Below are 24,726 nucleotides of genomic sequence, written 5' to 3' on the forward strand. Positions count from 1 at the left end.
CATTGAGATACCAGGTCGGAGAGATCCTCTTTAGGGAAGAACCGCCTCATGGTTCTGTATGGCTCAATCCCTGAGGGAAGTTCCCCCTCGTCCAGGGGTTCGGACTCGTCCGGTGAAACTTCAGGGTCCATCTGCACCGGACTGTCTGGAGGCGGGAGATCCTGCCCACGATAAGGGCGTGAAGGTCCAGGAACAGGATCCGCTGGAGCCGCAGCAGGAACAGCAGGACCCAGACGGGAAGCTGTTTGCATCTGGACAAAAGCATGAATTCCCTTAAAAAGATCCACCCAGGAAATGGAGGCGGTCTCTAATCGCCGGGGTACTAGGTTCCCCGGGATTCCAGGTTGGTCGAGACTGCCCGCTAAATCCAGGGTAGCCCCCAGGGAACTGTCAGCAAACCGTGGCTGCGACTGGTCCTGGCCCAAGGGTCCCACGGCCTCCTCACATTGGGCACAAAGGGAGTCTGGCTCTTCACTGTGCGTGGCTCTAAGCTGGCATGCGGAGCAGAGGCCGAGAGCTTTAATGCCGGAGGCAGGAGGCACCCCCGCTGAAGACGCTGAGGCGTTCTGTTCCATTGAAATATATGCGCTTAATGATATGCGGCAGCAATATACACGTAACACAACAGGCGCTGAATACAACAGGCACTTAATAATATGCGGCAGTAGTATACGCTCAATGATATCCAATATGCTCTCAGCAATATGCGGTTAGCAATACACGCTCAATGGTATGCAATATGCTCTCAGCAATATACGCACAATGATATATATAATATGCGCTTAGTCATAGACAGGCGCCTATCATGGGCGCTCAATACCTGAACAAGGCCAACAAAATGGCACCCTCCACGGCATGCCGCCTACAGGCCATGCCGCCGATCCTCGTCCCTCGGAGACCAAAAGTAAGAGATGTACGCCTTACCTGATCCTCGGCGCTTCCCGGCTGGAACCCGGGCGGTCTCCGGCTGCGGGGGGAGAGGGCAAGTACCTTCACCGCCGCGTTTGAGGATATGCACCCCCTGCCTCGTCCACGCCGGGACCGAGGCGCCTCGCTCGCCACGCCCGAGCCTCGCCCAGGCGCTACGTCCCTGCCGCGATTCGGCCACCGGACCGAGGTCTTAAACCTCCGGGGTATCGCGGAAATCACCCCGGGAAACTCAACTGGGGGAGGGACCCCAAGGGTATCACCGCAGGAGTGCGGGGCTCGAAGTTGCAGTAGAAATTTAGTAAGAAGAAAATAGAAAATAGAAAGATTGGAAACACGCTCAGCGAGCGTGCAGGCTCTCCAAACTGCTTTGGAGACGGAAATTACTGAGTTGCTACGCTTCCTGTGGGGGTATATATACCCGTGCTGACGTCAGATCCGTCTCCAACTGCTAGCACAAGCATACTATACCCATTCGTTCTGAGTCCATCTGGCTACACGCTAGGAAATTTTCCTTTCCCTGTACGTACTAGGATCAGTCCAGACCGCTGGGATGTACCCAAGCTGCCTTAAATGGGGTGGGACCTGGAGAGTCCCGCTCGAAGAACACTACTGCCAAAGCAGTCAACATCCAGGTCCCGGATTTCCAAACGGTAATGCCTCACAAAAGGTATGTAAAGATTTGCAGGTAGCTGCCCTGCAAAGCTCCTGTGGCGAGACAAATTGATTTTCCGCCCAGGATGCTGCCTGAGACCTGATTGAATGCGCTCTCCTCCATGAGGAAGACCTTGCCTATTGCCATATCGAACCAAGCCCCAAGGAAGTTCAGAACCTGGGACAGAATCAACTGACTCTTGGCGTAATTGACGATACACCCGAGAGATTGTAGTCGGCGGAGCACTGACTGAATCGCTGCTTTGCACAGCTCCTCCGACTTCGCCCTCATCAGCCAATCGTCCAGGTAGGGATGGACTAAAATCTCCTCCCTCCATAGGGCTGCTGCTACAACCACCACCACCACCTTGGTGAATTTGCGGGGAGCCGTCCCCAGGCCGAATGGGAGGGCCTGGAACTGGTAATGCTCACCCAAAAATCATGAACTGGAGGTATCGGCAATGCCACGCGTTGATCCCCACGTGAAGGTAGGCCTCTGTCAGGTCTAAAAAGCCAAAAATTCGCCCGAGTGGACGGCCACAATGACTGAGATGAGGGTAAACCATGCAAAAACGAGGTACCTGGAGTGCCTTGTTCACTTGAAATCCAAAATCGGGCAGAAGGAGCCCTCTCCTTCTTGGGGACCACGAAATACATGGAATAGCTGCCAGTTCCTATCTCCTCTGGAGGGACCGGGACAATAGCCCCCAGAGCTTTCAGACTATTCAGTCTTGAGTTACCACTGCTCGCTTCGCTTGAGACCCACAGGGCGACATTAAAAACAGATCTCGTAGCGGGTAAGCAAAATCGAAAGCATAAGCGTAGCACCCACTGGTCAGACATAACCTTGACCCATTCCTCAAGAGAGACTGCTGCCTATCACCGGGACCGAGGAGTGGGCCAGCACACCTTCATACAGGCCGATACAGTAAAGTTCGAGGGAGAGCGCCTGCTCTCCTGGCGCGCACACAGGCCAGTGTCCTGTGCGCACAATACAGTACACTAAAATATTTAAATTAGGGCCGGCGGTAAAAAGAGGTGCTAGGGACACTAGTGCGTCCCTAGCGCCTCTTTTTGGACAGGAGCGGCGGCTGTCGGCGAGTTTGACAGCCGACACTCAATTTTGCTGGTGTTTGGTTCTCGAGCCCGCTGACAGTCACGGGTTTGGAAACCGGACGCCGGCAAAATTGAGCGTCCGGTTTTCAACCCGCGAGCCCATTTAAATTTTTTTTTTTTTTTTTTTTTTTTTTAACTTTTGGGACCTCTGACTTAATATCGCCATGATATTAAGTTGGAGAGTGCACAGAAAAGCACTTTCCCGGTGCCGGCAGAAATGTGGGGCTTGGCTGCACATTTTGCTTTCTGAATCGCGCGGGAATACCTAAGAGGGCCATCAACATGCATTTGCATGTTGCGGGCGCTATTAGGTTTGGGGAGGTTTGACGCGCTATTACCCCTTACTGAATAAGGGGTAAAGCTAGCGCATCCAAAACACACGTCCAATCGCGGGTTAACAGTGCGCTCTGGCCTGATTGTAAAGACTTACCCCTGGAAGATCCCCGAGGACCCACGTACCGGGGAGACCTGCAGCCTCGAAAAGAAGGCCAAGCCTGCGATCTCTGCAACGGCTGTCAGGACATATAGGAGGAAGAGAAAGCCCTACCCTGACAAAACCGGTGCTGAGCCCTGAACCTAGGGCAAGCCGAACCAAAGGTCCTAGAGGTTCTAGGCTTATCCTCCGGTAACTTGTACACTATTCGTCTAGGGACTTAATAAGGGCCTCTAGATCATCTCCAAACAAGAATTTACCCTTAAATGGCAGATTACCCAACTGAGTCTTGGAGGAAACATCGGCCACCAGTTGCGGAGCCACAGAAGCCTTCTGGCTGAAACCGCAGAAGCCATATTGCGCGAAGATGCCCGCAGATCATATAAGCCACCGCCGCATAAGCCACCGCCGCCTCCATGCTGTCAGCTTGTTCAGCTTCTGCCGGAGGCAACTGTTGTGTGGTAAGCATCTGCTGTAACCATCTAAGTGTCACCCATTGCATGAGGCTACTGCACACTGCTGCCCGAATGCATAAGGCTGAAACCTCAAAGATGTGCTTAAGAAGGACCTCCAGCTTCCGATCCTCAAGGGTGGTCGCCCCTGCCACCGGGATGGTTGTACGTTTGGTGACAGCCGAGACTGCCGTGTCCACCTTGGGCACCTTCAGGACTGCCAAGGCATCGTCCAGTAAACAGTAGAGCTTTTCCATAGCACGTCCCACCCGGGGGCTGGCCTCGGGGGTCTCCCACTCCCGGGTCACCAGCTGCATCAACATCGGGTGAAACGGAAAGGCCTTCTTCGGAGCTTTGTCCCGAGAGAACCAGGTCCCCTTTGGTGACCTCTGCGCTAGGTTGCGGTGCTTCAATATCCAGCTCCTCTAGAACCTTGGGAATCAGATGCTCCAGCTCTTCCTTCTGAAACAACCCAAGGACCCTGGGATCATCCCCCTCCACTGGGGCGGACCCATCAACGTCCCCATCTCCATTCCAGAGGAGATCCTGCGACCTAAGACCCGGAGGATTTGGAGCTGAAGATCCCAAAGAATTAATAGCTGTCTAGCCTGACTGCCCCCTAGAGTAATCCGATCCTCTCGATGGCCTGGGAACCTTGACTGGTGGAGGTACCGCCTCCTGCAATTCTGCCTTCGCTTCTAAAGAGGCTTTGTGCATTAGAAGCAAGCTTCGAAGAAAAGGACTGCTGTCTCTTTAAGGCCCCCCCCAGGGGAGGGGCCATATCGGGAGGAGAGGCAGGCCCTAGGTCAGCCAGTTGCACAGGGCTCAAATTAGGAGGAGACAGCCTAGGAGGGATCTCCTGTCCCCCTGCCGGCAGCTAATCTTCCTCCCCTCGTGGGGAAGGCAAAATGGCCGCCGTTCCCGTGCTGGTCGGGGATGGCCCAGCCTGGGCACCTTGGGAGTGCAAACCTGCATCCGCCTCTTGAGAACGTGCTGACAGACTTCCCCTGGCACTCCCTGACGGTCCTTCACCACCGGGGAGACATTTGGTGCAGAGGCCATCGCGGGAGAGCCGCTGGACCGGCTCCCTGCAAGCAGAGCAAGAGGCACCCTGCAGCATGGCACAAGGTAAGGATCAGCAAGCCACAAACAATCTGGCGCCCCTGGAACCTGCACGGCAAGAATTTAAAACTTCTGATTTTTTATTTTTTTTAAACACTGACAAACAGGGGAAATCCCTGGCAGCACTAGCTCTGTAGGGTACACCCGAGGAATGCAGACATCTCAGGGTGAGGGGGAGAGGGACCGGTCCACCAGTGAATCTCCCCACTTACCAGTCGGTGGGGCTCTGGGAAAACGGCTATCAGGGTGCCCCCACCCTAGCCGAACCTCTACCAAGGTGACTTGGGAGGATCCTCTTATCAATCTTCAGCCACAGAACAAAAGTAACAAACTTTTTTTTTTTTTTTTTTAAATTAGCTCTATGTAGCCAAAGAAGCTTCTGAAAGAACAAGCTGTCTGGTAAATTTTAAATCAAAACCCCCTATTCTCCACCCCCCCCAGATCAGGACCACAGGCTCTGTCACCCTCATCTGCAACAGTCAGAGAAAATACTGAAGAAGCGCAGGTGGCACTCCATTTTTTTTCTCTGACTCCATCTGCTGGAAGGGAGACAACCCAGCAGTCTGGACTGATTCTGGTACGTACAGGGAACATGTCTTAACATGATAAATTAGTGATTTTTGTACTTGGTAAATTTTTTGTATTTGTACATAATTAAAAAGGAAAATTATGTTCTTACCTGATAATTTTCGTTCCTGTAGTACCAAGGATCAGTCCAGACTGCTGGGTTATGCCTCCCGTCCAGCAGATGGAGTCAGAGAGAAACTGAAAAGGCACCACTCATATACCCTGGTGCGCCCCCTGCGATCCTTCAGTATAATCCATAACAAAGCAGTATGAATTTAGGAACAATGGCAAACTCTGTGACTAGATCAAGATAAATATGAACCTGTGGAAAACGAGGAAACCAGGCAAAAGCCATGAAACATAACCATATGAAAAATAGAACAAGTGCTCGGAAAAAACAATGGAATCTGAAAACGAAACACGACAGACGCGGGACTCTGCACTGACATGGGCGGGCGTCTGGACTGATCCTTGGTACTACAGGAACGAAAATTATCAGGTAAGAACATAATTTTCCTTTCCCTGTACGTACCAGGATCAGTCCAGACTGCTGGGAAGTACCCAAGCTGCCCTAAACGGGGTGGGATCCTGACAGTCCCGCACGAAGCACACCACTGCCAAACGAGTCTACCGGCGGAGCGCGGACGTCCAATCGGTAATGTCTAGCAAAAGTGTGCAACGACTTCCAAGTAGCCGCCCGGCAAATTTCCTGAGAGGAAATAAAACCACTCTCAGCCCAAGACGCCGCTTGGGAACGCAGAGAATGAGCCTTAAGACCGTCCGGAACGGCGCGACCTTGAGAAATGTAAGTAGAAACAATCGCCTCCTTCAACCAGCGGGCTATAGTAGCCTTGGAAGCTTTATTGCCTTTCTTTGGACCATTCCACAAGACAAAAAGATGATCAGACAACCGAAAAGGGTTGGTAATGTCCAGGTACCGTAAGAGTGTCCTCCGAACATCCAACCTGTGAAGCTCCGGGTGCCGAGACATCTCAGCACCGTTCACCGCAAAGGCCGGTAGGTCCACAGTCTGGTTGACGTGAAAGGCGGAAACTACCTTAGGCAAAAAGGAAGGAACGGTACGCAGAGAAACCCCCGAATCAGAAATACGGAGAAAAGGTTCTCTACAGGATAACGCCTGAAGTTCAGAGATTCTGCGAGCAGAACAAATAGCGACGAGAAAAACTGTTTTGAGAGTGAGATCTTTGAGAGTAGCCCTTCGCAGCGGTTCAAACGGAGAAGTACATAGACCCCGGAGAACCAAATTTAAACTCCAAGAAGGACAGATAGGGCGTACCGGAGGTCGCAAATGTTTAACTCCTTTTAAAAATCATGCAACGTCCGGGTGCATGGCAATGGAAAGTCCGTCAAGTTTACCGCGGTAACAGCCTAAGGCTGCCACCTGCACACGAAGAGAATTATAGGACAAACCTTTCTTTAGACCTTCTTGCAAAAAAGCCAGAATATGAGAGACCGTAGCCTGCCGCGACAACACTTTCAAACCCTGGCACCAAGAGTCAAAAACTTTCCATACCCTGACATAAGCAACCGAGGTAGAGGGCTTCCGAGCCTGTAGAAGAGTAGTAATGACCGACTCAGAATATCCCCTCTTTCTCAATTGCCGCCTCTCATAAGCCAAGCCGCTAGACAAAAGCGATCGGCCTGGTCGAAAAATACTGGACCCTGCCGTAGGAGACGAGGCAGATGACCGAGACGCAAGGGGCCGTCCACCGCTAGGTTGATGAGGTCGGCGAACCATGGCCTCCTTGGCCACTCCGGAGCTACCAGAACGACGGGTCCTGCGTGGGATTCGATCCGACGCAATATTTTTCCCACCAATGGCCACGGTGGAAACACGTACAGAAGAACTTGCGCGGGCCAGGGAAGAACTAGCGCGTCCACGCCTTCCGACCCGTGTTCCCTTCTGCGACTGAAGAAGCGAGCTGCCTTGGCATTCGAACGAGTCGCCATGAGGTGCAACCGGGGGGTCCCCCACCGGTGACAGATGAGTCTGAGTGCCTCGGGAGATAGTTCCCACTCTCCCGGATCTAATCGCTGCCGGCTGAGATAGTCTGCTTGAATGTTGTCGACTCCGGCGATGTGTGACGCAGCAATCCGAGACAGGTGCTCCTCTGCCCAATCCATCAGTTGGCTGGCTTCGGTTGCTACCGGAAGACTCCTTGTACCGCCTTGCCGATTTATATACGCCACCGTGGTTGCATTGTCGGACAAAACCCGAACCGCTCTGTTCCGAATCAAAGGCAGGAAGTGCTGTAACGCTAGGCGAACCACCCTGGTTTCCAAACGATTGATAGACCACTTGGCCTGAGAAAGCGTCCAACGTCCCTGAGCGGACTGAGACTGACAGACTGCTCCCCACCCCGTCAGACTGGCATCGGTCGTGACAATGATCCATTGGGGTGGTTCCAAATCGATGCCTTGGAGCAAGTGGACCGGATCCAACCACCATTGCAGACTGGTCCTTGCTGGGTGTAGGAGTGGCAAAGGTATCTGAAACTCCTCTGATTTGGGATCCCAATGCGACAGAAGCGCCCTCTGTAGCGGCCGCATATGCGCAAAAGACCACGGAACCAAATCCAGGGTGGACGCCATATAACCAAGAACCTGTAAATAATCCCATACCACTGGCAAGGGAAGGGCTAGGAGACGACGAACGTGCGCCATCAGACGCTCCATCCTTGCCTGCGGCAGGAAAACTTTTCTCACTCTTGTATCGAACGAGGCGCCCAGAAATTCCAAATTCTGGGAGGGAATCAGTTGGCTCTTGGGATAATTGACTACCCAACCCAAGGAGTGTAGTCGGTGGAGTACTGTCTGAATTGCGGCCTCGCAGAGACGACGCGATTTTGCCCGAATGAGCCAATCGTCCAAATACGGGTGGACCAATACTCCGTCCCTCCGGAGGCTCGCTGCCACCACCACCATTACCTTGGTGAATACTCTCGGAGCGGTCACCAGCCCGAACGGAAGGGCACAGAACTGGAAATGAGATCCCAGGACCATAAAGCGGAGAAATCGTTGATGGAACTCTTGTATTCCTATGTGCAAGTAAGCCTCTGTGAGATCTAAGGAAGCCAAATACTCTCCTTTGTGGACCGCAGCGATGACTGAACGCAGGGTTTCCATCCGAAACCGCGGAATGCGCAATGCCTTGTTGACCCGCTTGAGATCCAGAATAGGGCGGAATGTGCCTTCCTTTTTGGGAACGATGAAATAGATGGAATAACGGCCTGTGCGTTGTTCGGCGGGCGGTACTGGCACTATGGCTCCCAGCGCCTGCAACCGCTGCAGGGTTTGAGCAATCCGCTGTTGTTTTACTAGAGAACCGCTGGGAGAGATAAGGAACAAATCGCGCAGGGGCCGTGCAAAATCTATGGCGTATCCGTGAGTTATAATGTCGAGGACCCATTGGTCGGTGGTAATTGCGGCCCATTCCTCCCGAAAGTAAGAGAGTTGTCCTCCGACCTCCGGGACGGAGGAATGGACCTGCGTCCCTTCATTGAGCCGCCTTAGAGGTGGCGAAGGAATGAGACGCCCCTGCGCGGGCTGGCCTTCTACCACGAAAGGAAGGAGTCCATGCTTGGGAACGCGTAGACGGCTGTCTTGAAGCGTAAGAGGAACCCCTCCCCGATCGAAAACGGCGCTGCCCGCGAAATCGCCCGCGAAAGGTACCCGAAGTACGAAAAATCTCGGCTTGTCCTCTGGCAACTTGAACACCTTATTCTCCCCCAAAGATCGAATAAGGTCTTCTAACTCTGTGCCAAATAATAGTTTGCCCCGAAAAGGAAAGGAACCGAGTTGGGCCTTGGAGGAAGAGTCTGCTGCCCAGTGACGCAGCCAGAGTAACCGCCGTGCCGACACTGCTGAAGACATAGACCGTGCCGACGTGCGGAGGAGATCATAGAAGGCATCTGCGGCGTAGGCCACCGCGGATTCTATGCGGTTTGCTTGCTCAGCTTCCCCCGGAGGCAGATCCTGAGATGTCAACATCTGTTGTACCCAGCGAAGGGTAGCCCTTTGTACCATACAACTGCAAACGGCCGCCCGTACTCCCAATGCTGAAACCTCAAAGATTCGCTTAAGCAACATCTCCAACTTCCGATCTTGAAGATCCTTAAGGGCCGTACCCCCAGTTACGGGGATGGTGGTATGTTTTGCCATGGCAGTGACCGCCGAATCCACCTTTGGCACCCTAAGGAGCTCCAAAGAATCAGCAGGGAGTGGGTAAAGCTTATCCATAGCGCGGCTGACTCTCAGAGTAGCCTCCGGATTATCCCATTCCTTGGATACAAGCTGAAACAGTTTATTGTGAAAAGGAAAAGCATGTGAGGGTGTGCGAAGCCCGTCTAACTCAAAATCCCCTGGCTGGGAATTCGTTTCAACCTGGGGTACCGGAATTCTTAGTTCTTGAAGAACATGAATGATCAAGGGATCTAATTCTTCTTTATGAAATAACCGAAGAATGAAAGGATTGTCCCCCTTCAACTGGGTCCGCTGGGTCCGTACCCCCCACCTCCGTACCAGAATCCGGAACGGGTGGGTCCGGTGAAATAGGGTCAGGAGCTATATGCCGTAAAGGTTTAGGAGGAGGAGGAGGGTCTGGATTTGGATCCCCTCCCAAGTTAGTAGAAATTTTTGCCACGTTTATCTGGGGCAGGAGCACCCTGCTCCCATTCAGCTTCGGCCTCCATATAGGCCTTATGGAGCAAAAGAACAAATTGTGAGGTAAATGGATGAGGTCTTTTTAAAGAACCTCCCTTGGCTCCCATAGGTGGCAAATCCAGAAGCCCCGATAAACCGCGGGGTCTGTGGGGGCTAAGGTCCGGTGGGGACAGCGGTGGGAGGTCCTCTCCCTCCTCCGACAAAACGGCATCGCAATCAGGCCCTTCTAAAATGGCCGCCAAATTTTCTAAAATGGCCGCCGCCCCTGGTACCGGCAGCGAGAACTGCCGCGTTTTGCCCGACGCTGCCCGAGCCCCAAGACACGGTGAGGGAGAGCTCCCGGCCACGGCTGGCCCCCGCGAGGAGCCCTCACCCCCGGGAAGGCACCGGGAGCAAAGGCCCTCGCGGGAGAGCCGGCGGCCCGGCTCCCTACATGCAGCACAAACTGACCCTCTGGGCATTTTTTTTTTTTTTTAAAGAAGAAAGAACGGCGCGAAAAGGGGCCGGGTGACAAGCCACCCCTTCCGGAGACCACAGTGAGTAAGGCAGGCAGAGTAAAAAATAAATTAAAAAATTACCTCTTTTTTTTTTTTTTTTTTTTTAAACGTGTATAGCGCTGCTACCGGCAGCTATGAAAAAACCTCACAATTCAATTATACAATGGAGCCTGCAGAGGGTGTAGCATACCCATCTGACTAACTTCTCTGAGGAATTAAACTTCTCAGGAGGCGGAGAGGGAGAGTGACCGGCCCACCGATTAATTCTCCCCTCCTCTCACTGGGCAGGGCAGAGAGAAACTCCGGGAAAAGGCTGTAGGGCAGTGCCCTGCCTTGCCTGCTACTGCTCCTATTAACAGTGTTAAACTAGGTCTGTAATTAAATTGATCCAGTCACAGGATTCCTCAGAAAATCTTAAGTCAAACCTGATAGGGAAAACCCCCTCCCAATTTACAGGAGATCAGGACCGCAGGTTATGCTCTCTCATCTGCTGGAGTCAGAGATATACTGAAGGATCGCAGGGGGCGCACCAGGGTATATGAGTGGTGCCTTTTCAGTTTCTCTCTGACTCCATCTGCTGGACGGGAGGCATAACCCAGCAGTCTGGACTGATCCTGGTACGTACAGGGAACTGTATTTAAAAACAAAGTGAATGTTTTCAATAAAAAATGTTCCTGTTTTTACATTGTCAGAGTTATGAATCATTATGCAAATTTGACAGTTGCCTCAATTGTCTAACACTTGCCACAGAACCTTAAAATATGCCGCAATAAACTGGGGACCCTGGTTATTCCTTTTTTCTCTATTGTTGGAAGTTGCGTATTTATAATTGTGCTATAAACAAATTAAAATGCAGAAATACCCTTTTATACAAAAGACAGATACCATATTTCAAAAAGATATTTATTTTTAAATGAACATTTCCAACCAATATCTAGGCAACAGCTATAGAATTCCCAAAGGCACTGCGCATAAAAGAATCCACAAATGAAACTGCAAATTTAAGATGTTTAAACATGCTTGTAAAATTCCTATCAATTAAGATATTTAACCTTAATTTTCACAACTTGATGAATAGTTTTATAAAAGAACAGACTACCACAAAATAGGCCGTATTTTAACATTTTAAAGTCTACAGCAATATAAAACCAAGAACCAGATTTATGTATCTCTAATGAAAACAACAATCATGTTTAACAATCAACTGTCTGCATTATAAGGAGAGCATTGCAGTTGTGAAGAAAATGCTATGGCTTCATTTTCGAGCTCCTGCCCTAGCCTGTCTATCAGCTGCTTCATTTCCTGGGTAGCCGGGTTGCAGGTACATGCTTCTGCAAAGAAAAAAAAAAACCCAGAGGGTCAATGTACAGTGCTCCAGATCTCACTGCAAGGCAGAAAAGTTTTCTCTCTGCCAGGGGGAGGGATCATTGTAGTGGGAGAGAGGACACAGTTCACTGCTGGAGGAATCAGAGGGATCACTGCAGGAAGCAGTAGTGATCAAATGGAGGCATAAGTGCAAGAATAGGGAGCAGGGAATGGGGAGGGGGTAGGCTTTGCTTGTACTGAAGAAGAGAGATTGGCACAGAGGCATGTGTGCGTAAAAGCCAGATTTTATAGGTTAGAAGGGATGGGGACGCAAGGGACAGAAAGGTTAGGGACACTTCCCTTCTCCCCAACATTGCAAATCAGATTCTCTCTCCCTTGATCTTGGATTCTATTTCCCTAATTCTGAAACCTCCTTTCCTACTTCTCCTTGCTCCCCAGATTCTGGAACCCCAACTCCAATCCCTGATCCAAAAATTTCCCTCCCCTCTTCCTCATCCCAGATTTCTAAAGTCTCCCATTATCTTCCCCAATCCTGTCTTCTCACCATCCTCAGTTCCCTAGCCTTCTCTTCACCCCATTCCTGGTCCTCCTCCCTCTCCTCAATGCCAGTCCTCTCACCCTCAATCTCTTCCCTGTACCACAATTTTAAGTTCTTTTTTAGCCTCACCCAATAAAAATATATTATATAGACACAAGCAAGGTTGGACATCTACTTTATTTTCATAATGTAATATTAAAGATGTAAACATTTGCAAATGTGTTTCAGAATTTAATTATCATAGAATCTATCCTGAGCTGCCAAAGAAACTACAGAGCTGTACCTTAGAAAGCAAGTTTGCTTACTGTAAATGGTGTTCTCCGTAGACAGCAGGATGAATCAGCCATGACGTGTGATGTCATTTGGCAGCACCAAATGGACACCCTTTCAGGTTGTAGAGCTTTTGCTCTGAGCATGTGCAGGAATTACTACACGGTGCTGCCTTGAGAGTTCCCTGAATCGATTTTAGAGCTAATTCTAGCAAGGCAGGCAGCTATTTAGCATGGCTAATCATCCTGCTGACTATGGAGAACATGTTTTCAAGTAAATAAACTAGCTCTCTCTGTCAACAAGCAGGGCTGAATTACCCATGACCTATGGAGAGTTAGAAGCTGAGGGTTGGAGCACAGCATTTACTGAAAAAGTAACCCATACCCCACCGTGGAGAGTAGACTACTAGGTGAACAGGCTACACAAAAAAAGTCATTCAGAGATTGCCTCAGACAGTAAAGGGTCACAAAATAGTATACTGATGACCATGTTGCAGCTTTGCAGATGACTTCAAAAGGTCGGACTCAGATGAGCTGCAAATGCAGCCATAGCTCTAACTTGATGAACCTTGATGCTCTCTAATTTGTAGGCTTGCTAGCACATAGAAGTACACAATGCACTCTGCTATGTTCCGTCGGTTAGGATCGTAATAGATAGCACAGTTGCTTATCTGTAACAGGTGTTCTCCTAGGACAGCAGGATGTTAGTCCTCACAAGTGGGTGACATCATCCGATAGACCCCGGCTCGGAAAACTTTTGTCAAAATTTCTAGAAGCTTTGACCAGCACACTACCATCTGTGGGTCCATGCAAGGTCCCGTCCCCGTCCCCCCCCCCCCGCCTTCAGTCTCATAACGTTGAAAAAATATGAGCGAAAAAATAAAATAAACCAGAGGGAGAACCCAACTCCACGGGGAGACGGGCGGGATTCCTGAGTTCTAACATCCTGCTATCCTAGGAGAACATGTTACAGGTAAGCAACAGCACTTTCTCCTAGGACAAGCAGGATGGTAATCCTCACAAGTGGGGGTGTACCAAGCTCCAGGCTTTTTCCCTGTTAGAAGAGACCAACAGTTACCGAACAAGGTGCCAATGGGCACAACTGCGGTGCTGTTGGTTGGCAGGGGACTGTCTGGCTCCCAGCAGGGGTACTAGGTCGAAAGAACAGGTTTCAGGTCTGGAACAGATTGCGCAGGACCAAAGGCACTGTCCTGATGCCCATCCTTGTCCAAGCAGTAGTGGGCCACAAACTGTGAAGAGAACTCCATGTGGTGGCCCGGCAAATTTTGATGACAGGGACAGATGAGCCACTGACATCACCATGGCCTGCTCAGAGTGAGCTTTAAAATCTGCCAGCCAGCAGAAGGCCAGCTTGCGCATAGCAGAAGATGATGAAATCCGCCAGCCAGTTGGATAAGGTCTGTTTACCCACTATTCCCAACCGATTTGTATCGAAGGACACAAAGAGCTGAATGGACCGCCTATGACTGTGTGTGCGATCTAATAGAAAGCCAAGCCCCTCTTGCAGTCCAGGGAACGAAGAGCTTGTTTCCCCCATGTGGGAATGAGGCCTATGAAAGGTGGTGAGAAAACGATGGACTGATTTAAGGTGGAAATCAGTCACAACCTTAGGCAGAAACTTAGGGTGCGTACGCAAGACCACACAATCGTGAAAAAACCTTGTGTATAGTGGATACATAACCAAGGCCTGAAGCTCACAGATCCTACGAGCCGAAGTAACTGCCACCAAAATATAATTTCTCAGGTGAGGAGCTTCGTGGAGGAACACAGCGGATCAAAGGGATGACACGAGACACACCAGGACAATGTGGAGGTCCCAAGATGCAACATGAGACTGAAGAGGGGGCTTCAGCTGGAGCAGGCCCCTCAAAGCAATCTACTAAAGGCTGCAGATATTAGTATGCCAGCGACAGCTCAATGGTATGCACTCACAGTGCTGAGATGGACCCTGTAGCGAGAAGGGCAGAGAGTTCCATTTGAATTATGACCTGCTGGGTGGACATGGAGAGGTCCTTGGGAGCTGTCGGAATTTGAAACGATACTCCTGATGTATTATGGTAAGGACCCATCGGTCCAAGGTGAAATCCTCCCAGCTATGGGTGAAGCCAACAAGCTTGACTCCTACTGGGGGTGTACTCAACTGTCTCATTTTCCCTCGCCACTAGTCAAAAGCCCATAGCCAGGGCTTGCTGGGGGGCTGGCTGGAGCCTGGGCACTCCCTGCTGGCAGAGGCGACCCCTGGAGCTAGCACGTAGCATGTGAGCCCAGGAGGCCAGAGGATAATACTTCTTCTCCCTGTAGAAGGACTTCAGAGATCCTGGTCTGGAAGATTTCCCAGCCGAGGAAAGGGCAACAGAAGCACAAGCAGAAAGCTGTTGAAGGGAGTCATGGTGGTCCTTCAATTGCGCTATTGCATCCTGGACCTTATCCCCAAAGAGAATGACACCTGTGCAGGGGAGGTCAGCAAGTTTCTCCTGCACCTCTAGGTGGAGATCAGAAGCCCTGAGCCAGGCCACATCCTACGGGTACTGATACCCATGGCAGCTACACCGGCTGCAGTTTCAAAGACATCGTAGGCGGATCACGCCTCGTGCTTGCCAGCCTCGAAGCCTTGCAGGACAATAGTGTACAGCACCTCCTGCTTCTGGTGTGGTAAGGTCCCCGCAAGATCCTGGACTCTCTTCCATAGGGTCTGGCTGTACTGAGTCATGTGCAACTGGGTAAACAGCAATCCGGGCGATAAGCATGGCACCCTGGAAGACCTTACGGCCGAAGGAATCGAGCTCCCTATGTTCTCGCCCCAGAGGGGCAGAGGCGTGAGTATGGGAGCACCTGGCTTTGAGGGCAGACAACCACTACTGACTGGTGGGGGAGGTGACACGTTTCAAACCCCATGGCTTGCTGCACCAAATAGTGGCATCTGCTTTTCTATCGACAGGAAAGAGAAATCTGGTGCTCCCACATCCAAAGGAGGAGGTCCTTGAAGATGTCGTGGATGGAAACTGCCACAATCTCCTTAGGAGCGTTGACGAACTGGAGTACTTACAGCATCTTGTTTATTTAGTGATTTTTTTATATACCGCGGCACGTGAAAAACATCACCTCGGTTTACAATAAACAATAAATTAGCAACAGGCTTTACAGACAATATGAAATTAAGGTGGACATAAGAATCATTTAAGAACAATTTAAGAACAAAAACATAATATAAATCAATAACGAAACCAGTTGAGAACAAAAAGCAATTGAACTGTTGAGAGTCATATTTCATTAGTTAATGGCAAGTCAAAAATCATAAACGGGGGGGTGAAAAGGAGAAATTAGCAGAGAAAAATAAATTGGGGAGAGGAATAGGTCCAGGGAGACAGGGAACATGTAAACGGCATTTCAGAATAAGAGGTGTTCATAGCGTATAAGCTTGTTCAAACAGCCAGGTTTTGAGGTTTTGTTTGAATTTATGGCAGGGTTCGAGACGCAGGTCCATGGGCATTTTGTTCCAGATGTTGGTTCCGGCTATGGTGAAAGAGTGGTCTCTTGTGGCAACGTGTTTGATGTGTTTAAGAGAAGAAGGGGCAAGTTTAGCTTGGTGGATATTTCTTATTGGTCTCTTTGATGTATGGAAAATAAAATGATTGGAGAACCATTGCATCTCTTGGTTATGGATCGACTTATGAATGAGTGTGAGTACTTTGAATATAATCCTAGATGCTACAGGAAGCCAGTGCAGGAACATGAGAGCTGGTGTGATGTGTTCATGGCGGCGAGTATTAGTGAGTAGGCGTGCTGCAGCATTTTGTAGCATCTGTAATGGTTGTATTGTGTTTTTAGGGAGACCTAGTAGTAAGGTGTTACAGTAGTCTAGTTTCGGCAATATTGTAGCTTGTAACACTGTCCGGAAGTCATGTGGATGTAGAAGAGGTTTAATTCTTTTTAGAGTATGTAGCTTAAAGAAACCATTTTTGATTGTGGTCGTGATGAATTTCTTTAAGGAGAAATGATTGTCAATAATAACGCCAAGGCTTCGGACTTGTTGCAAATGGGGAGAGTCTGAAGGTGAATGTAGAGTAGTGTTAGAGAAGATGTTATTGTGTGGTGTGATGAGGAGTTCTGTCTTGGTAGTGTTAATTGCTAGGAAGTTTTCTGTGAGTAGCTTTTTTATTTCAGCCAGAGCCGTATCCCAAGTTTTCAGAGCATTAGCGAGGGAATCATTGATGGGAATGAGGATCTGTACATCATCGGCGTATATGAAATGAAGGAGATCCAGTTTCACCAGAAGTTGACAGAGAGGAGATAGGTATATGTTGAACAGTGTAGATGAAAGAGAGGATCCTTGTGGGACACCTTGTGATAGTTTTCTGGGTTTTGAAACATGGCAGCCCGTCTTGACACTGTATGTCCTGTCTTTCAGGAAAGATTGGAGCCAGCATAGGGCAGTGCCTGTGATGCCAATTTGTGAGAGGAGAGGTTAAATAAAATATTGCCCTTCATGCGCTTACTAGATTAAGTACAGATGTGCTGCTATCGCGAGATTTCGAAGTAGAGGTGGCACTACAAGTAACGTTGTTCGTCAGCGTCCTCAATTCTGTACAGCGTTTACAAAGTGTATGCGTGAGTGCCGTATCTACGGATGGTAAATATACTTGAGAACACATTGTGTTTTAATCAGTTATTTTAAGTTGGTTTCGCTGTTTTTTAGTGTCTGTTTTTTGAATATTACACATTGCTCTTAGCGGCAGAATTTTTACAATACCGGGTGACACTATGATTCCGCTTATTTTTAGTGATTCTATATTCAATATAACACATGGCTATCAGTGGCAGTAGTTTTATAAGATTGGTTTTATTTAAAACAACGAGATGGCATTTTCAAGAAATGCTGTATAGCGTCTATAGAGCGAACGCGGTGGTTCCTCATCTATAAATGCTTCAGTTATTCACTACAAGTTGATCCCGTTTAGATTTAGAGATTTTATACTTTGCTTTATATTTTGTTCTTAGTTGGTATATTTTTATATATTTTTTTATAATCCCATTTTAAATAGTGTTTAGCGGTTTTGATTCTAGGATTAGTATATATAGGCTGGTAATCAGCTTGGCACAGTTATGTATAGCAACTGAATAATAAAAAAATGCATGAGTGCCGTCTAACACTAAAATCAATGGAAACCATGTGTAAACTCAACGTGCTTTATAGTATTCACTATAACGGAGCTCATCTAATATGTCTTTTAAGCGTTTCATTTTACTAGTTATGAGCACCGTATCCTAAATTCAATGTTCTGAGTAACAACATTTTTCTTGTGGCGCTAGTTTTTAAAGTTTGAGCGATTATTTAAGATATGTATGATATGGATCCGTTGGTTGATAGGATTGACAAGAAAATATTTGGTTCCATTAAATAAACATGATACTGATTTGCCTAATATGAACAGTTGAAAGGTACAACATTTTGAAAGAACATAAAGATTGCATTTCAGTGCGATACTTATTTGTAAATGAAATTTTTTAAAATATATTATTCTATTCTAGTCAGTTCGCTGTTCGATTGTTTGAGATCACAGGACATGTGATGTCCATGCTCATTTGAATCTAAGTGACTCAAAGGTACCATAGAATATTTCAAATATTGTTTCCTTTATTTCACATTGGTATATTTAAAGTAAAGTATTGCCACACATATCCTCTATTTATTTATTCGTTATTTTTTATTATTATTTTTGGTATCACATTATTTTTTCACTTTTTTATTTTTTTTTAAATTAAAAATTTTTTCATTTTTTCACTTTTTCAGTGTAATTAAGTTGTTCCCCTCTTCATTGTTTTGTTGTTTTTGTTTTTTGTTTTACTTTTTTCACATTGTATGTTATGGTCTACAATTAATGTACGATCGCTCATAAGGTAGATTTATAAGATATACATAAACACTCCCTTTGCTTATATTATATTCATGAGTGTGTTGCAATGGTATTTGTGCACTCTTTTGTAAATGTGGTTCACAGCATTGATGTATAGTGATATATACATACAAACATTTGAGATACATGTCTATTTTTTCATTCTCCTTTACAATATGTTCATTATTGATTTTGTTTTAATTATTTTGTATTATTTAATATTTTTATGCTGTTTGTATTACAATTTATTTGTTGATACAAATTTACATGTTTGTATGTCTTTTACATGTTTTTATTTGTTTGAAATAGCCCCTAAAGCAGCTTGTATACCGAAACTCGGCCAGAGTCGGGCAGGCAAGAGTCAATAAAGTCCATTTTACCGATTCCACTTTGTTGTGTGTTTGCTGTCAGCTTTTTTATTTCAGCCAGAGCCGTATCCCAAGTTTTCAGAGCATTAGCGAGGGAATCGTTGATGGGAATGAGGATCTGTACATCATCGGCGTATATGAAATGAAGGAGATCCAGTTTCACCAGAAGTTGACAGAGAGGAGATAAGTATATGTTGAACAGTGTAGATGAAAGAGAGGATCCTTGTGGGACACCTTGTGATAGTTTTCTGGGTTTCGAAACATGGCAGCCCGTCTTGACACTGTATGTCCTGTCTTTCAGGAAAGATTGGAGCCAGCATAGGGCAGTGCCTGTGATGCCAATTTGTGACAGGAGAGAGAAGAGGGTATTGTGGTTGACAGTGTCAAAAGCAGAAGAAATGTCCAGGAGAGCCAGTAAGTAAGAATGACCAGAATCAAGGGTTTTGAGTATTGAATCTGAGAGGGACACTAGCAGAGTTACTGTGCTATGGTTCTTACGGAAACCATATTGTGATGGGAAGAGTAATCGATTTTCGTCTAGAAAGTCTGTGAGTTGCTTGTTGATGACTCTCTATGATTTTAGACAAGAAAGGGAGGTTCGAAACTGGACGATAGTTGGCAGGTTCTGAGGGATCCAGGTCAGATTTTTTGAGAGTAGGCTTTATTATTGCGTGCTTGAGTTGCGTAGGAAACCCCCAGACGATATGGATTTGTTGATAATGTTAGAAATGGGAGGGGCAATCCTTGTAGGAATGGAGAGGAGTGTTTTTGTTGGCATGATATCAATTGGGTGCATGGCTAGTTTGATTTTTTTGAGGATTGCTTCAATTTCGGATGCAGTTGTAATTTCGAAATTTGAGAGTGTGGCTGCGGAGCTCATGGTGTTTGTGGACCATAGAGATACTGGTGGAGAGGGAAAGGTAAAGCAAGCCAGGATATTAGCAACCTTATCGTGGAAATAGGTAGCTAGTTTCTCACATTTATTTTTATCCTCGTTTTCTGGGTTGATGTTTATTGGCGGAGTAACTATGCTAGAAACATATTGGAAGAGGGCACGCGGGTTGAACTGGTATTGATGGATTTTTGCTGTGTAAAAGTTTTTCTTGGCTTCATCTGTTGATTTACGATATTCGTGGAGTAGGGATTTGTATTTTTGTAGATGTGTTGGATCTTGGTTTCTACGCCATTTCTTTTCCAGTTTACTGAGTTCGCGTTTCATATTTCTAAGGTCCATGGAGTACCATGGTTTTTTATCTTTCTTCTCAGAGCTGATCTCTTTCGTTAGTAGAGGGCAGAGTCGATTTGCGAATGCAGCTGGTGAGTTGATGCCAAGAGAAACAGGCAGAGTTGGCATCAGAGAGGTCTAATTTATGGAGATCTTCTGTAAGCGCTTCAATGTCGTCTTCCGTTTGGCATTTTTTTCTGAAATCTATGGTTCTTTTCTTAGGGGGTGTCACGTGGGGGTTACAGTTGAGAGTGCAGCGAGTGTCGACTCTGTAGTGGTCTGACCAAGGTATGGGGTGCACTGGGGGTGGTCAGTGCGTAATAGAGAGTTCGTGAATATAACATCTAGGGTGTGGCCTGCCTTGTGAGTTGGGCCTGAGACCATTTGTTTAAATCCGATGGCATTTAGAGTAGAGAGTGTGGCTTCACATGCTGGTGTGAGAGGGGAGCGGTCAAAGTGAAAGTTTAGATCTCCTAGGATGATGGCAGGTATGCTGATGTCAATGTTTTGTAATATTCAGCAAGAGGAGAAGGGGTTTTTTCCAATATGCCAGGGGGGGCATAGATTAAACAAATTTGAAGGTCTTTTGATTTAAAGAGACCATTGTGTCATGCATCCTCCTCCGTGAGGAGTTGGAAGGGGATAGCCTCGGCCATCCATGACCCTAACAAGCCCCAGGGGAAGACTGATGCCTTTCCTCCAGACAGGAAGGCTCTGAGAGGGAGTTGTCTGAGTAATCCGAGGAAGACTCCGTGGAATTATCCCCCCATGGTTTTTAAGGCCCTTCCTCCTCACTAGGGCCAGCGCAACATGGCAAGGCCTGTGGGGGATATCAGCCCTGGGTGCAGACAGCTTCAGAGGCCTCTAGGGCACCATGGGAATCTACGGTTCCCCTGGCAGCGAGGGGAAAATGCTGGATATGTGGTTCTTATTTAATAAGAGTTATATTTGAGATATAATCCTTTTCAATAGCGCTGGAGATTTAATTGATAAGAATTCAGAAGCAAAAAGTAAAAACTTGTTAACAGACACCTTTTTGTCAGAGCTCTTTCATGAGCCAAGGTTCTTTTGCAGTCTAAGGTATGACTTGATTAATAATAGAAAGTTGATACTACTTTCAGTAGAAAATTCAAGGGACGTGGATAACCAACTTATTGAGGAAAAATTGCATTAAAAGGGAGGATAATTAACTAAATCCTGAAGCTAACCAACTCTTATGGCTGATGTTACTGCTACACAAGGAATATTACTATGATATTTTATTTCTTGCCAATGCTCCGCAAGCTATTTCTTTGATTGGGTGTTGTGGGAGCGCTTCCGATTCCGGGGAGATGTATGCCCTTGGACCATGGCTCGACTGCAGAGAGGGGATCTGGTGGAAGCGCTGCGGCAGGCAAACGTGTCCAAGCATGGGAAGAACTGGCTGACCACCGAGCCCCAACCTCCACTCACCAGGAGAGACCCAGCAACGCAATGCTGGTCTCTGGTGTAGCCCTCCGGCCACATGATAGCCCTTTCGGAACTGCCACTAGGGAGCAGCAGGAAAGGACAGAGAGAGGACAGGCGATGGTACTGGAGCTTGGAACAAGACGGGACCCTCGGCCTTGGACTAGGCTGAAGACTTGAACAAGACGAGAAAGCTTGATACTTGGGAGCTCAGACAAGATGCTCAGATGTAGATGAGGATCCAGATACTCACACGAGGGCTTGGAACTTGGAAAGGCTCAGACAAGAATAAGGACTCTGAATACTCGGACGAAGAGAGGGGCTCAGGAACTGGGAAGAATCCGGGCAGTGCTCGAAGACAAATCCTGCCAGAAGTAGGCTCCAGCCATCAGGAAACAGACACCGGGTAGGAACGGATTTACTCCCAGGAAATGGTCAAGCTGGACGAGATCCAGGGCGAGCAGGCTGAACCAGGAGCTAGGGACTGACGACACTTCAGGAATAGAACTGGACAAAGGACATCAGGATCAGGACTCTGAACCTGGAACTCAGAACATCAGGACTGGAACATAGGGCATGGGATACAAAAGGACTCTGGTACCTCGGGAAATCAAGATATCTAGGCATCTCGACATCGGAACATGACAGGAGGAGACATCAGAAGACAAACGTCAGGACGTCTGGACATGGAGACACGTGGACATCTTGGAGACAACAGGACTGAATCAGTCGAGAGACCAGGACATGGAACGAAGATGACAACGAAGGTTCAGGAATCATGGACGAAGACAAGGAGTATCAATGAGGAACAGAATGCCTTGAAGTGAGGATGGACGTCTGAGCCTCCAGGATGAAGAACTGGAACAGCAAAGGCTCCAGGAGCAGGCAGCTCCATGACTGGCTCCTTGCGAAGGCAACGATGGAATGAAGGAAGGCCCTCTTTATAGGGCTGAAGAGGAAACACCTTGGAATATCAGCAGGGGGAGCCTGGAAGGACAGCTCACTGTTAGCCCTTTAACTGGAGCACGGAGGCGCAGCCGCGCACCTAGGAAGGAGGCAGGACCATGGAGAGCGGCTTCCTGCCGCAAGAGAAGTTCCAGGGCGGCGGCTCTCAGGCTGCGAGAAAGGCCTGGTCGGCGGCGGCTCTTAGGCCGTGAAGAGGGTTAAGAACATAAGAAATTGCCATGCTGGGTCAGACCAAGGGTCCATCAAGCCCAGCATCCTGTTTCCAACAGAGGCCAAACCAGACCACAAGAACCTGGCAATTACCCAAACACTAAGAAGATCCCATGCTACTGATGCAATTAACAGTAGTGGCTATAGGAAAATTAGTTCTTACCTGTTACATTTTCGTTCCTGTAGTACCACGGATCAGTCCAGACCGTGGGTTGTCTCCTGTCCAGCAGATGGAGACAGACCAAAACTGAAAGGGTATCCTATATCAGGTCAGAGCCTACCCTGCAGCCCTTCAGTATAACCATTGTCAAAGCAGAAAAATATAAAGATAAACAGTAATGGATCAAGCAAGTAACGAGAGAACTCGAGCAAGTAACAAGAGAACTCAAACTTTAACAATTGCAAACATTGAGTGGACCCTGTAGAAGAACGCTCTTGTCTGAATGTCCATAGTCCAAGAGATGCTTCCGGTGCCTCTAATTAGAATCACGGATGAACCACATGCCGCATCCTGCAAAGAGGAAGAAAGCTTAGAGCGGACGGCAGGAAGCATAGGGAAGGGTGTCTGGATTGATCTGTGGTACTACAGGAACGAAAATTAACAGATAAGAACTAATTTTCCTTTCCCTGTACGTACCCATATCAGTCCAGACCGTGGGATGTACCAAAGCTTTCCTAAACAGGGTGTGACCGAGACAGTCCCACTCGAAGCACCTGCCGACCGAAGGAACCAAAAACTGGGGCCTGGACATCCAGGCGGTAATGTCTAGCAAAGGTATGCAGGGGATTTCCACATAGCAGCCCTGCATATTTCCTGTGGAGAAACAGACTGACTCTCCACCCAAGAAGTAGCCTGAGAACGCAAGGAATGAGCCTTTAGGCCCTCCGGAACCGCCCAGCCTTGGCAGATATAGGCTGCCGAGATCTCCTTCTTCAACCACCGAGCGGATCATAGACTTGGAAGCCTGGTTGTCCCTATTCGGACCACTCCACAGAACAAAGAGGTGGTCGGAGACCCGAAACTCATTTATGGTCTGGAGGTAACGCAAGAGAATGCGTTTTACATCAAGGCGGCGAAGATCACTCCCAAAGGGATCCGCTATATCCTCAGGAGAGAATGCGGGAAGCTCCACCGACTGATTGACATGAAAGGAACAACCAACCTTCGGCAAGGAGGGTACAGTCTTGAGAGAAACTCCAGAATCAGAGAACTACAAAAAGGACTCCCGACAGGACAATGCTTGGATCTCAGACACTCATCTGGCGGAGCAGATAGAAACCAGGAAAACTGTCTTGAGCAGTAGCCCGGAGAGGTTCGAAGGGAGCCTCACAGAGAGCCTGAAGGACTAAATTAAGACTCTACGAAGGACAAATGGCCCGGATGGACAGCTTCAAATGCTTGATGCCCTTGAGAAAACTGAAAACATCTGGGTGAGACACCACGGCGTGAGCATCAACATTACCTAAAAGAGAGCTGAGAGCGGACACTTGAATGCGCAACGAGCTGAGAGAGAGACCCTTGGAGAGGCCCTTCTGAAGGAAGGAAAGAATCATAGAAACCGGAGCAGAACGAGCAGAGAAACCAGATTCTGCACAGACATTTTCCACACACGGACATAGGCGAGCGAGGTAGAAGTCTTGCGGGTGCGCAGTAGAGTGGATATAACTTCTTCTTTGTATCCCTTCCTTCTTAATCTCCGCCGTTCAAAAGCCAGGCCGCTAGAAGAAGCAATCCGCCTGGTCAAAAAATACGGGACCCTGCCGGAACAGAAGCAGAAGATGACCGAGACGAAGAGAGCCGTCCGTCGCCAGATTTACCAGATCCATGAACCACGGTCTGCGGGGCCATTCGGAAGCTACAAGGATGATCGGACCCCTGTGAAGTTCTACTCTTCTGAGGACCTTTCCCACTAGGGGCCAAGGAAGGACTAGAGCATCTACTCCCTCCAAGCAGTGCTCCCTCCAGCAGCTGAAGAACCTGGGAGCCTTGGCATTGCCCAAGGTTGCCATCA

The 24,726-nt window shown here is 48.2% G+C and overlaps 1 protein-coding gene across 2 annotated transcripts in view; it reads right to left on the reverse strand.

The window, feature by feature from the left end:
• Positions 1–11,335: 11,335 nt before the first annotated feature.
• LOC115087986 (ribonuclease H1-like) overlaps positions 11,336–24,726 on the reverse strand; it is a 103,583-nt gene continuing 90,192 nt past the window's right edge. The window contains exon 4 of one of the 2 annotated variants that reach the window (XM_029595797.1): positions 11,336–11,782. In XM_029595797.1, the coding sequence (XP_029451657.1) occupies positions 11,652–11,782 (131 nt within the window). In that variant the 3' untranslated portion in view covers positions 11,336–11,651. The remainder of the gene's footprint in view (positions 11,783–24,726) is intronic. The other variant, XM_029595796.1, reaches the window with a different exon arrangement.

Source organism: Rhinatrema bivittatum, chromosome 3, assembly GCF_901001135.1.
Source record: "Rhinatrema bivittatum chromosome 3, aRhiBiv1.1, whole genome shotgun sequence".
NCBI lineage: Eukaryota > Metazoa > Chordata > Amphibia > Gymnophiona > Rhinatrematidae > Rhinatrema > Rhinatrema bivittatum.